We start from the raw sequence: 13,047 nt of genomic DNA on the forward strand, positions 1-13,047 counted from the left end.
AGTCTAGGCAATTTTCTGCCCCCTGCTGCTGGACAATTGTCATTGCATTGCATAGAAGGTTATAGTGCTCATGGTTGACACTCTTGCAGGGCCCATATTAGGAATTTTCTGCACCTGTAGTCCCATAGAATCGCTCCCAACCCCTGAAGTGTCTGATGTGTCATTTAGGGGCCAGGTGGTCCACATGTCACTTTAGTTTATGTTAGCTTTATGGTTGAAGTTCTGTTTTGTTGTAAAGTGTTCATCTTTGGTCAAGAGCGTTTATGACCCCTACAAGTTTATTGGGGGCTTTAATGTGTTTGTCCCTGCTTCAGCTCATGTTTAGTGTTTTGCCCTGTCTCTCTCTTTCTCCAGTGTAGTGTTATATAAATGTGAACAGCTTCCTGGCAGTGAACAATCTGTTTTCTGCCAGTTTTTTGAGCTCCACTGGGAGAAATGACCTCTGTCTGTCACTGTTTGTCTACATATCGCTGTTATACTGTGTACGTGTCACTTCCTTTCAGTGTGAGGCTTGTGTTTTTACAAAGTTACGCACTGCATGGTGTTGTTGTTCTGATTTGCACTTTAATTTTTATTGGTAAAAAATAAAGGGGAAATAAAGATAGTATATATATATATATGCATTTTCTAGTTTGCCTAATTATTTCAACATTTTTAGTGATATGCATTGACATTGGCACTTTGGAGCAACAGAAGGTGCAACTAGAAGTGACCGCAAAACTTGCAAAAGTCTTTTGAAAAATGCAAAAGAAGCTGTGGTATTTTAGTATGACTTTACATACAATAGAAATACATATACAAATGCAAAACACAAAGACTACAAGCATGAACGTATTTCCCTAATGTGTTTCCCTAATTCCAAGACTGGGAATACTTTAACACAAAGAATTGTCTGCAAAGCCGAAGATATAATACCAAGTAATCTCATAAAAACAAAGACTATGGTATTATAGACCTTAAAGTTGCAATCCTAAATCTGTAAGGAATTGCATCTGTATGTGTGTACAATGAGTCTACGTGGCTATATTGTCTCAAAACCTTCCCAAAGCACTTTGGTTTAACAAGCCATAATTTGCTTTAACGGGCATACGATCTTAAACATTCAATTGTTTATGTATTTCATGTGTTCAGATATGACTTTCAGCACAGACATTAACTGCTTAATATCTGTCCCAGGACCGATTATGTACAGCACACAAGGAACAGATCCAGGATATGTAGCCGAATGTAAAAAAAAAGCAGATTAAATAATACTTACTGTAGGTGCAGTATGAAAAAAACAAGATCTCGTATTACCACACCGAGCGCTTTTTACATAGAATGAACAACATGAGGAAACAGATCTTGCCTGTAGCCACTAGCTCGCTTAGATACATTTACAGATTTACAAACAGTCACAAACATCGTTTTGACACGTCATTTTAGCAAGTGAGATGGTCATTTCCCGTGGTTTTATCGAACCACACAGCTCACAAGGGACGTGTTGCATTATATTTTGGTTTTGATGGACCTAGAATAGAAAAACATGGTACAATGTTAGTATGACCAGTGCAAACTTTGTTACATTACACTCCAAAAAAACATGTTTTTATTATATTTTATAGTGTTATTAAGCTGTATTTATTATTATTATTTTATTAAATTTAGTATTACATATTTAAAACAACCCAACTGCAGTTTTTTTAACTCTTTTATTATGATGATTATTATTGAATAGTTATGTGTATTTGTTTTTTAACAAGATTGTGTACATAGCGATGGCTAAAAGCTCAGACACAACTTGAAATAAAACAGTAACAACAAAATAAAAGTATTTTTTAAAGAGATTAAATCCTGTTACACTGATCAATTCCGGTGTACCTTATCCGTACGAATCTACTATGAATGACAGTCAAAGTGTCATTTTTTTAGATTATTGAATATTAACTGTATGTATAATAAATGGAAGAAGTTATCATATTGGTATTTATTGGTAAATTGTCTAAAAATATCAGAAAATAATCTATAGATCAAATTTTTCTTTAGATTTATTGATTCATCGAAATGACGATGTTTACGTTGGGTTAATTCATCTCATACGTACTTGCTGTAAATTGGAACAGAATCGCCAGTGATGATGTCAGCATACAGATCTGGAGGAGGAAGTACATGGAAGACAGGGATGTCTATATCTTCGTCCTCTTGATTTCTGGAAAGAAATGATTAAAACATAATAACAGATACTAAGTTATCAAGGCCAAAGGGAATGAGACAGGCTTTCAGAGAACCATCTCAGATATTCATGAAAAACCAGTCCGATCACATGCTACAGCAGAGGAAAGTCAACTCATGAATCACGTGTGAGAACTTCCACATATGCATGGAAATAATTATTCGTTGTGAATACTTACAAGGAGCCAGGATAGTCTTTGTGTGCAAACAGACGAAACCAAAAGTGGGGTAAAGAAAAAGAAAACAAAAGTGAGTGTGGGTAAATGAAATTCTTTATAAAATGAAAAGACGACAGATGCAAAACATACCTGCTTTAGGCATTTCCATTTTTGGTGGACTAAAAACCCATTGTGAAAAAAGAAAACATGATTATTTGCAGTCCGATAACCTTCAAGCTGCACTATGAACGCTTTGGACTCTCTTATCAACATTTGTGACATTAGTTTTACATGTGATCAGTAAATAGAAATAAAGTCTTTACAAGATATGGATTTAAAAAATAAAAGATATGACATCTGAGTGAGTACGTACATCTACTGTATGTACATCTGCTGCATTTTCTTTTTGTTTACAGAATGATGGAAGTCTTAAAATCTCATAGCGCAACTTGAACATGTGAAGTCAAACACAGAATAGGAAAACGTTGACAGTAATGTCCTACATTGGTGCTTTGCTTATCGGCGGAGGCTGAAAGGGCGTCATGGGTTGTGTGAAGAATGTGGATAGTTTCTGAAGGGCTTCATGTTTTGCGCTGCAATGCACAACACACACGTATTCATTCCCTTGTTTTTTGGGGGGAAACATTTTATGTTAGACAGTTTAGAGTGACTCTTACTGCACGTTTGTGTAATTTCCATCCGTCTGTATTTGGTCGACGGGACCTGGTACACTCACTTAGACAAGCGAATACATACATTATTCAATGCATTTCAACATGAGTCAAATTATTAAGGATTAAAAAGGCAGTTCACAAAATAATGGTATAATTTTGTCATTATGTTACTTTCTTTATTCAGGTCATTTTGCTACACGGGAAAAAACATTTCATATGGATTTGGAATAATGTGAGGGTGAGTAAAAATTAGCAAAATGTAGAGAAAATTGAATTATAAATTTCCGTATAAAAAGCAATATTGTAAAAAAAGCTATGAGCAGGTGAATGTTGAACGTAGTTCAGTGTTTTTATATCTGTCGTGGCTCTCCCTGTGAAAATGTTTCGATCGTGTCTCATCCTGAATCATGACTCACCTCTCATTGGTGTGGCTGGTGTCTGTTTCGTGCCTCTGAAACATTAACATACATGACTTGTAAAAACACGAGCCGAACCGTCATGCTTATTTGCCAAGTTGCAAAAGGCCAAACGCACACAAAGATTGGAGGCGATACTTACATGTCTGCCCCTTTATTGAGTGAGCTGTACGTGGGGTCATCATCATCTCCTGTCCATTCCTCGCTGTTATCTGAGACTGAGAAAATAAACACAGGAATATGAAATGACTACATTAAATCACGGTTTAAATACAGTATGTGATGTAAAAAGTGGAAGGCTTCGCAGTCCAACATCTGATGAGACTGCATAGCTGTACACTGTATGAATAGCATTTAAAATGAATAATAAATATATTTGTGTATGGCAAATAATGTGTTGTGTTATTGCATTACAGCACATATAAGGACTGTTAAGAGCATCCTATTTCCACTACACGATTATTATAGCCAAAATAATTCATGATAATAACATTACTGCGGTATCTAAATGAATCAAAATTACGTATCATATGAATTATGTTGTGTTTTCTCTTATTATTATGTGTGACCGATTAATCACACTCAAAATGTATTGGGATACATAAATAGTTTGTAGCCATTGTGGCTCTTAAGGCAAAATGTTCAATAGGTGCCTTCCGCAATTTTGAAGAGTCAAGCAGATACTGGTGCTGAAGTATTTATGCTATTACTATGTGAATCATAAACACTACATCAATAATCACAATTATTAATATAATGATTATTGTCAATGTCGGTGTATTGGGAGCACAACGGATGGCACTGTATGATGTCAGATGGCAACTTTGACTTTGTTGCTTTATGATGTTTCAACCAACTATGGTGGTTTCATAGGAATTTGTACAATGTGAATTGTAAAACATATGATTAAAAAAGAAACAATGGAACTCCACCCGTAACCTCACCCTTACACCTAACCATCACTGGAGTGAGACAGATTTGACTTAAATGTATGAATGGGAATTCATACGATGAATTCACAAAAATGAAATAGGCATAGATAAAATAGTTATGAATTGCCCTACGATGGTTTTAACATGGTATTCCGAGGTCCAAAAGAACTTGATAACACTATAGTATTTGTAGGGGGTTTACACAAGGCCGGGTCTATGGGAGGACAATTTTCTCGGGCCTCCCCGCAAAAAAAATAATCTGACAATAAAAAGTATTAAAAAAAATGAAATACGTAGTTTTCAAAAAAATGATCTGTCAATTTAATCACAGAAAAAATATAAATATTATGCATGCAATGAACTATTATTATATATCTGCCCAACCAGCCTAGTACCGGACCTGGGTTTAATATAATTCTATTGCACCTCATGATACAAATGAACCCCACTGCTATCCCAAGTGAGTAAAAAAAGGTTCTTACAGCTTTCATTGTTCGTGGCGTAATGATCCGGGTTTCTAAACACACATGCGGACAGAAAAAGAATGGGTTAACTGCGTTACACACGGCACGTAATATTACAGTATTACTATGACATTCCGCCTGTAGACGTTTCCATGGCTACCTGCTGCCTGTACTGGTGTGTTCCCCATCCCTGACACCATTGCCAATGGGTCTGTTGGTCGCTGTTGTTTTCTTCCCCAGCTCCTTAATTCCATCGATGTTCAAATCCATGTTCTTTACTGGGACATAACCGTCTGAAAAAAAACACACAGCACATTGCCACTCCACATTCCAGTCCAACCATCTGAAAAATGAGATAAGCTCTTACATGCACAGTGCAACAGATAAGCCAGAGCTCAAGGACTAATTTAAGTCCTTGGTTAGCGGCAGATCTATTCAGGCATTATGGCCTTATCAAGGAAAATTCATACAGCAATGTTTGTTTTCTTTGCCTATTCATCTGTAATTATAATTTAACAGTAACGCTAATCATTCGTGACTTACGGTAGCCGAGAATTAATGTATGTGTGAGCGTAGATTGTTGTGATTTGTTGTGGTTAGCTTACATCTGTTGCTGCTGTCCTTGGCAAGCCATTTCCCTTTAGGGCAGCTGGTGGTACGAATAATGCTAAAAGTTTCTCCAACTTTTACCGGCAGGTCATTTTTGCGGCCCTTAAAGTCTTCCATCGCTTTAACGTGATAAATGGGTTCCTCCTGTCCCGTGATCTACATCAGAAAGCAACACACGCAGACAGTTAAATGAATGTGCGCATCACTTAGCTGACCTTGCCGCATGCATTAAAAACAGGACTTTTACTGTTAGCGAGAAATTGAAAAGTACGGCTCATTTGCCGATTGATTGGAAAGCACAGCTTTAGTCATGGTAATTGCAGTTTTTGATTTGCTGAAGGAGTGGGATGTGGATTGTAATAAGTAACAGAATGGATTGTGGGTGCTTCATAAGCAGTAATCTTGCCAAATTATCGATGCAAAACCTTCAGTGTCTCTTACAGATTATTAGCTTTCTCAGTAATGCTGTTCTTCTTCTGAATCGTCTTTATTGCTAAATGAAACTAAATAATGTTAAACACTTTAAAGATAAAATGAGTACTTTCTTTCCCGATGTTATGGGTCGGATAACACGACAAACCATTGGTTGAGCCAACGCAACCTCTGTTAGATTTAGGGGTGGGGCTTCTTTCTCGATTTTTCCCCGAATATTCACATTATACAAATAACCATCTTATTAAAAGTAGTTTTTCTGTCAGATCAGATGTAAATGATATAAAAATTTATGATTCTTGAAGCCCCATATTGAAGCCCCTCCCCTAACGCCACCCCATCCTAACATCAGTGGCATTAAAGCAAATCGTAACAAAATGTACAAACAAGTTTAAACTATTTTTATACAGGTATAATAGTTAGGTAGAATTCCTGTGAGCAATGTCTTGCCATTGTTACACTTTTCCGCCGATTTTATATTCTAACATCAAAATACATACGTAATTCTTTTAAAAATTACCTTAAATTTCTTCTTTGTTTCATTATCTTTCTTTTCCTTTTCCTTCTGCTCCTTTCTCTTTCTTTCTTTCTCTTTCTCCTTTTCCTTCTCCCGTTGTTTCTCCTTCTTCTTTAGTTCTTTTTCATCAGCCACCTTTGCAGAGTTTTTTCTGTGGATACAAAGAGACTTATAAAAGAACTGCTCCAGCTACAGTAGTTTAAATCAATAGCGAGAACCTAAGAAAAACGTAAGAAGAAAATAGCTACAAACCTGGAGAACAAGCCTTTCTTGGGAGTCTCCTCCGCCTGAAAACGTTTGGGTGAATAGTGGACAGTTAATGAAAGACAACGTGTTTAAACAGGCGATCATATACAAAAAGATCATAATGTACAAAAGCTGCAATTTCAACATTGATCATATCGTACATGAAAATAAGACATTTTCTACTAACTTTTAAAGCATAAACAAACCTTATAAAAGTAAAAAAAGTACTTACGGGGGTAGCTGCTGCAGCGTATGGATCTGAGTGACAACAAAAAGAAAACTGTCAGTGGCAAGAATTATTTTGCAGATAAATGAGAATCTAGATCAAATTAAACTTGTTTATCATGTCTGTGGGTCAAAAGTTTATCAGAGATGAGATGAGAGTGTGAAAACTACAGTTTGACTTCCTGAAACTACACACTTTTCAACAGCATACTTAAGTACTTCTTCCTCTTACTTTTTGGACCTCCTTTCTGTTTCTTGTTCTTCGCCATTTTACCAATTGATAGGTCTTCATATACATTGTCACTGTATTCAAGAAAAAATGACAAAATGTCAATAATGCTGAATATCGAAAACAAGACAAAAACATTTGGAAATATTTTTTTCCATTTGGTCCTTGCTGAATCATTATGGGCCTTATGGCTTACCTTGATGGAGACAAGAACCCTTGACTGACAGGGGAGCTTCGCACATGATCTTGAAGTAAAGAGGCGTGTGTGCCTGTCGGTGGAGTGCTAGAGTTCACAGATCTGAAATCTACTTCTCCATTGTCTCTGTAATCGGGGTTTGGAAGCATCTCCCGGAAGGCTTTATCATGAACTGATGTTGGTCTTCCGAAACCTGACACTACTGGAGATACTGGCCTAAAGTCCGGAACAGGTGGAGTTTCGAAAACTTCGGTATCTTCAGAAGATTCATCAAAGGAGTTGTCATATGGCTGCTCGTCTGAAAAAAAACAGAAGCAAGAATAGCTTATCTGGAATATTTCATTTGACATATATTAAGAAACACTCAAAATATATGCAATGAGATAGGTGAACCATTTTTATTTTGTTTGACAAATAATTCGTTTTTGTATTGGACAACGGTTTTGAGACTATTAAAGGATTATAAAATGTCTCTTAAGAATCTTTGACTTAATGGTCCTTTGGGAAACCAAAAATCGTTACTGTGTAGTTCCTTTAAAAGTGAAGTAAATAGTTTCTGATATTTGGGGATTGATTCTTACCATATGACTCAAGATGTTGAGTTGGAGTGGTAGGAATCTGAAAGTGTTCAGAAGGAGGCTTTCGTTTCTCAGGTGGGGTCTCTACGACAGGTGTGGCCGGCAGAGGCTTCCGGATTGGTGGGGTCGGTGGAGTCGCTGGCTTTACCACTGTCACAAACCCTGGTGAAAGTTTCCCTGCAGCAACATGAACATTTTTACTAGAATGGTCCACCACACTTCTCAACATAACAGTCTTGAAACTATAATTTATAAAGCCATTTTAGAGAAAGTTCACCCAAAGTTATGATTTGATAATTTTTTGCTTTCATTCAACAAAAAGCATTGGCCTATTGACTTAAGTATTGTATGGACACAAAACCTCAAATTATAAAATAGGAGGAAGTGATGTTTGATCTGTTAAGAGGTTTTGAATAAGAAACTGGTGAATAATTGATGACAGAATATTTATTTTTGGGTGAACTATTATTGTAACTTTTTAAATATAACCAAATATAATAGCAAGGTCAAGTAGACCTAGCTGGCAGAACAGGAATATGGAATGAAAGTGAAGTAAGTTTCGTGTTTCCAACAAGTACAGTGTGATCATGTGACAACATTTGCAAAAAGTATTTGAAATATTCCCCATTTAAAATGATACACCCTGGCAACATAATTTATATTCAATGTCATTTTGAATCTAGGTTAAAGGAATAGTTTCCCAAAATGAAATTGTTATCATTATTTACTCTTGTCATTTCAAACCTGTTTGACTTTTCGTTTCTTGAGCAGAACACAAAATTCTTTGAATTCAATGTAAGTCGCTTTGGATAAAAGCGTCTGCTAAATGACATGTGAATGTAAATCTTCAACCATGTTTTAAAAACTAAAGGAAAGCAGAAATGGCTGCTCTGTTTACAACAGCTATCAGGTAGCTCTAGTGATGGGAATACTGTATGTAAATCCAAAATGACATACTGTTCTCAAAGTAACAAGATCAAAATAGTTTAACTTGAACAAGTATTTCCTTAAGACAAAATACTCCCCCGCCTCTTCGTCATTCTGACTATGTAAGACATGTTGCCAAACAAAACTTACAAAATAGACATTTCTTGCATACCAACCCTCCCTGAAGTATGGAATCCACCCACCTTTTCTCAATTAAAAAACACAGTTTTTACACAGCTAAATGGTTGTGGATTTTTGTAAGAGTAAATATGGATACGTCATGTCAACTATAGATTCAAATACATTTTTAAGATATCAGGAAACATGTTTTCTTTCATTCCCCAATTGTTGCCTAGACAGATACTTGAACAATTACTTACTGTGATCATAGCCATTAACCTCTGGAGTTTCAGGTAGATAAGATTTGGGTGGCACATGAGCATGATCCGCATACTCAACAGGAGGGAATTCCAATGTTTCTGGCACAGTCAAGGCTTCCTTGGGTATGGCTGTGGGTATCTGTGGTAAGGCTTTTTCAGTTGGCCTTAGATCAGGTTGGGCCATGTCAGGGGTCAAAGTATCATACAGAGCTACTGTAGGTGCATCCATCTTATATGGGGATGTATTTTCATGTGTGCTAGCCAGCTGGCTCGAGTTGGACATCTTCTTTGCTCTTTCTAGTAGGTTCAACACACGGTTGTCAAGCGGTGCGGTCCGTTTAACTGGAGACATCTCCTCGGCTCTCGCCAAGAATGAAAGTGGTGACTTGGATGAGGTCTGGTTTTCCTTGTTGATTTTATCAATAAGGGCTTTTTCACTATCCGGTAGGACTGTTGGAAGGGGGCTGGGAGTGGTAACTGAGCCTGGACGAGATGTATAGTTCTTCAGCAAAAGCTCTGGAGATATGGTTGAACTAGTGGGTGGGGCAGGGGAGGATGTCCTGGAGACAGTCGGACTAATAAACGCAGGGACTCTTGATCTAGGAATGGCTTGATCAGAAAATACTTCATCTAGAAAATCCTCATCAGGTAGAATTGGAGGAGGAATATCAGTGAATTCCAGAGGAGGGCTTTCTTGTGGTGGAGGAAATACCTCGGATAAACTGAGCAAATTTATATTTAGTTTAGGAGGTGTTTCTGTCGGAGTAACCGCTGGCTTACGAATAGTTTGAGAACGAATGGCTGGTTTTGGAATGGCTTGCTCAGGAATCTTAGGCTGAAGGCTGGGAGAGGTTGGAATGCGTGGTGCTGGAATACTTGAGGCAGAAATTCTGGGGACGGGATGCTCTCCAGCTGAATTCTGAGGAGGCATAAGAGCCTGAGGGACTATGGGTACACTCTCATAAGGGGCAGTAGCTGTTAGAGATGGGTTAGCAGGAGCCGGGCGACTTTGAGGTGAATAGTCAAAAGTACGAAGAGCTGGTTTTGGGTTATCCACAGTATCTGTTTCAGCATTTATAGTGTTTAATATGAATGTCTTGGGTGTGGACACTCTGGCTGGTGAAACAGACCTTGGTAGAAGTGGACTGTGCTCAGCAGATGATGTCAGGTTTACAACGTCATTGCCAGTTTTTGTAGGATTAAATACAAATTTCTTAGGAGTGGACACTGTGGCTGGTGAAACAGACCTTGGTAAAAGTGGACTATGCTCAGTAGATGATGTCAGGTTTACAACGTCATTGCTAGTTTTAGTAGGGTTAAATACAAATTTCTTGGGAGTGGACACTGTGGCTGGTAAAACAGTGCTGGTTTTCAGCACAGGGCTTTTAGCTTTTATTGGAGGCACTGGCAGAACCCGTGGAAGATTGCTATATTTGTTAGGCTTTTTGGGAATGTCGCCTTCCCTCTTCTGGTTGTTATCCAGCAGTTCTGAATTACTGGCAGGTTGTTGCTCATTGCCCTTTGACCCCCATGTTGGAGAGAGCTGGTGGTTGAGATTTTTATCATCTTTGAAGACCACACGTGGAGCGTGAAGCGTGCCCTTTTTCACGGCACTATTAATGGAGCTGATCAGGTTGTTGCTGACTTTCCCCGGCAAAGGAGGGACACTTTTGGGTTTCTGTGGTATGATAGGTTTGGTGGGGATATTCAAATTATTTTCACCCTGAAACCGGGCCTTCAGGGACTTAAAGTCTAATGACTCATTCTGAAATGTAAAACATAGGAAAGCAGTGTTTAAGTAATATGTAAATGCATTATGCATTTCTAGAATGCACATTAGATTAGATTCAACTTTATTGTCATTACACATATACAAGTACAGTGTAACGAAATGTAGTTTAGGTCTAACCAGAAGTGCAGTTAGCAAGTGCAGGATATACAGTTAGAAATATCTTTACATGATGGACTGTATTGGTAATATCTCAGAACTTAACTCATAAACTGTGTTGGATCATATCACACAGGAAGAAATATACAACCTTTTAATGCTTGTATCTATGGAATATCTTTATTGGCAGTTTAACTTGCTTCAGTCTATTTTGATACTTGGGTGTTCTGGGAGTGGAGCTGGAAGCCAGGTGATGACTTGTCATTGACCAAATACCATGCGTTCAATAGTCGAAACAACAAAAGTAAATCTCACAGTCTATAACAACATTGACTAAAGCTGGCATAAATCTATAGGCTAAGGCGTAAGTATGTCATCCACAATTTTAGATCTATATTAACTTGAGCTAATAAAGTGTCAAATAGATAAAAAGATTTTTGGAGTGGGTAACTCATTTAGTAATGAGGTGGAAGTACAAGTACGATCAAGGTACAAATTATTTTACACAATAATTTACTTAAATTACCATTTTACTATATAAATACAATACTCATGTATCATGAGCTTATAAAAAACCTCCTGTTAGCAAAACTCACATCTGAAGTTTAAAAACCCCATTGCAAAAAATGGAAACTGTGTCATGAACAAATGAAAAAAAAATGTTTCTCACCTGTTCCATCATTCTGCCTTGAAGGCTTACAGCAGTTCTCCAAAAAGATCCACTTCTTTCTCATCAACTCCTCATAATTAATAATCCATTGAGTTCTTCCTTCCCGATTCAAAAGGATCCAGCATGTGTGAATGTTGTGTCGCAGTTGCTAGAGAATAAATAGCACACAGACTTATATCTCGCCCATTGGCCTTCAGACTGGAATGAAGTTGGATGAGCGCTAATGACGAATTTAAAGAATGTCCCGTCAAACGAGTCACTTCACTGAACGGCAGCGAATGAGTGCTTTCATTCCACAAGAATGCAGTCAGGCGAGATGCGCATAAATCTATGAAGGCACAGTGTCTATTGTCAACCTAAATCCAACTCTCATTACGTCTCACTCCAGGAAATAATCCACACCTCTTTTGATTACGTTCAGAGAGGATGTGTTTTACTCAGAGGAGGAATTTATCAAATTTAGAGCAAACATAGTTAGTTAGATGTACAATTCTACGTAAGCTCTTTTTATTTGATCAAGTTAGTGTAGGTCGAGGCTAAAATAAATAAAGTTAAACAACTTCTGTATGGTATAAAATGGGTGGGCCTTAAGGGGTCCTGTCCCCATTTAACAACTTTATAAATATCATTATATTTATTTACCACATTAACTTATTAAGGAGTAAACGTAGTCTATTTTCGTTTATTGTTTTTAGAAGTCACAACAGTGGACAGGTATTTAAAAAGCCATTTGTACACTGTAATTTTTTTGCCGTAGTTATGCAATCTAGTAGCCAGTAACTTAACCGTAGATTTATATTGATCTAATATTTGGGCAACAGTTTGTTAAAAGATAAATGAAGATTAAACATTAACAAGTCTTTATCTTTACAGTAACTCCAAGATTTTTTTAATAACAGCCTCATGCAAAGCATTCTGGGAACCAGAAATCCTCATCACCCTTCTTCTCTTTTCCCCCCAATTTTGGTTCCCAGAATGCTTTGCATGAGGCTGTTATTTTTTTCTGTGAAGATAAAGACACTTGATCAAACTGTTGCCAGTAAATTACATAAATGTAAATATATAGTAAATAAACTACAAAACTGTTGCCAGTAAATTACATAAGTGTAAATATGCAGTCGATTACTGGAAAACCGCTGCCAATAAGTAATGGTGTATTTTCTACAGATTTTTTTACAGTGTATATATACATGGTTTTTGACAGCATACTTGCACATCAACCGCTACAGGGGACACTAGTGCATCATCCTGTACATTGTCATGTCTTTCAAGTGAAACGTGAAATAAGTTGAAAT

General features: G+C 37.2%; 1 protein-coding gene across 1 annotated transcript; it reads right to left on the reverse strand.

Annotated features, from left to right (window-relative positions):
* Positions 1-546: 546 nt before the first annotated feature.
* LOC306904897 (uncharacterized protein) lies at positions 547-11,952 on the reverse strand. The gene is made up of 18 exons (XM_079475096.1): positions 11,753-11,952; positions 9,195-10,959; positions 7,891-8,064; positions 7,310-7,607; positions 7,117-7,187; positions 6,892-6,917; positions 6,666-6,700; positions 6,417-6,564; positions 5,461-5,620; positions 5,016-5,148; positions 4,874-4,908; positions 3,602-3,677; positions 3,460-3,494; positions 3,047-3,104; positions 2,873-2,962; positions 2,505-2,548; positions 2,084-2,188; positions 547-1,510 (listed from the first exon to the last, which is right to left on the reverse strand). Coding segments are annotated over exons 1-17 (3,162 nt in total). The 5' UTR covers positions 11,765-11,952; the 3' UTR covers positions 547-1,510; positions 2,084-2,186.
* Positions 11,953-13,047: the final 1,095 nt, after the last annotated feature.

This window comes from Barbatula barbatula, assembly GCF_947034865.1.
Source record: "Barbatula barbatula genome assembly, chromosome: 15".
Taxonomy (NCBI): domain Eukaryota; kingdom Metazoa; phylum Chordata; class Actinopteri; order Cypriniformes; family Nemacheilidae; genus Barbatula; species Barbatula barbatula.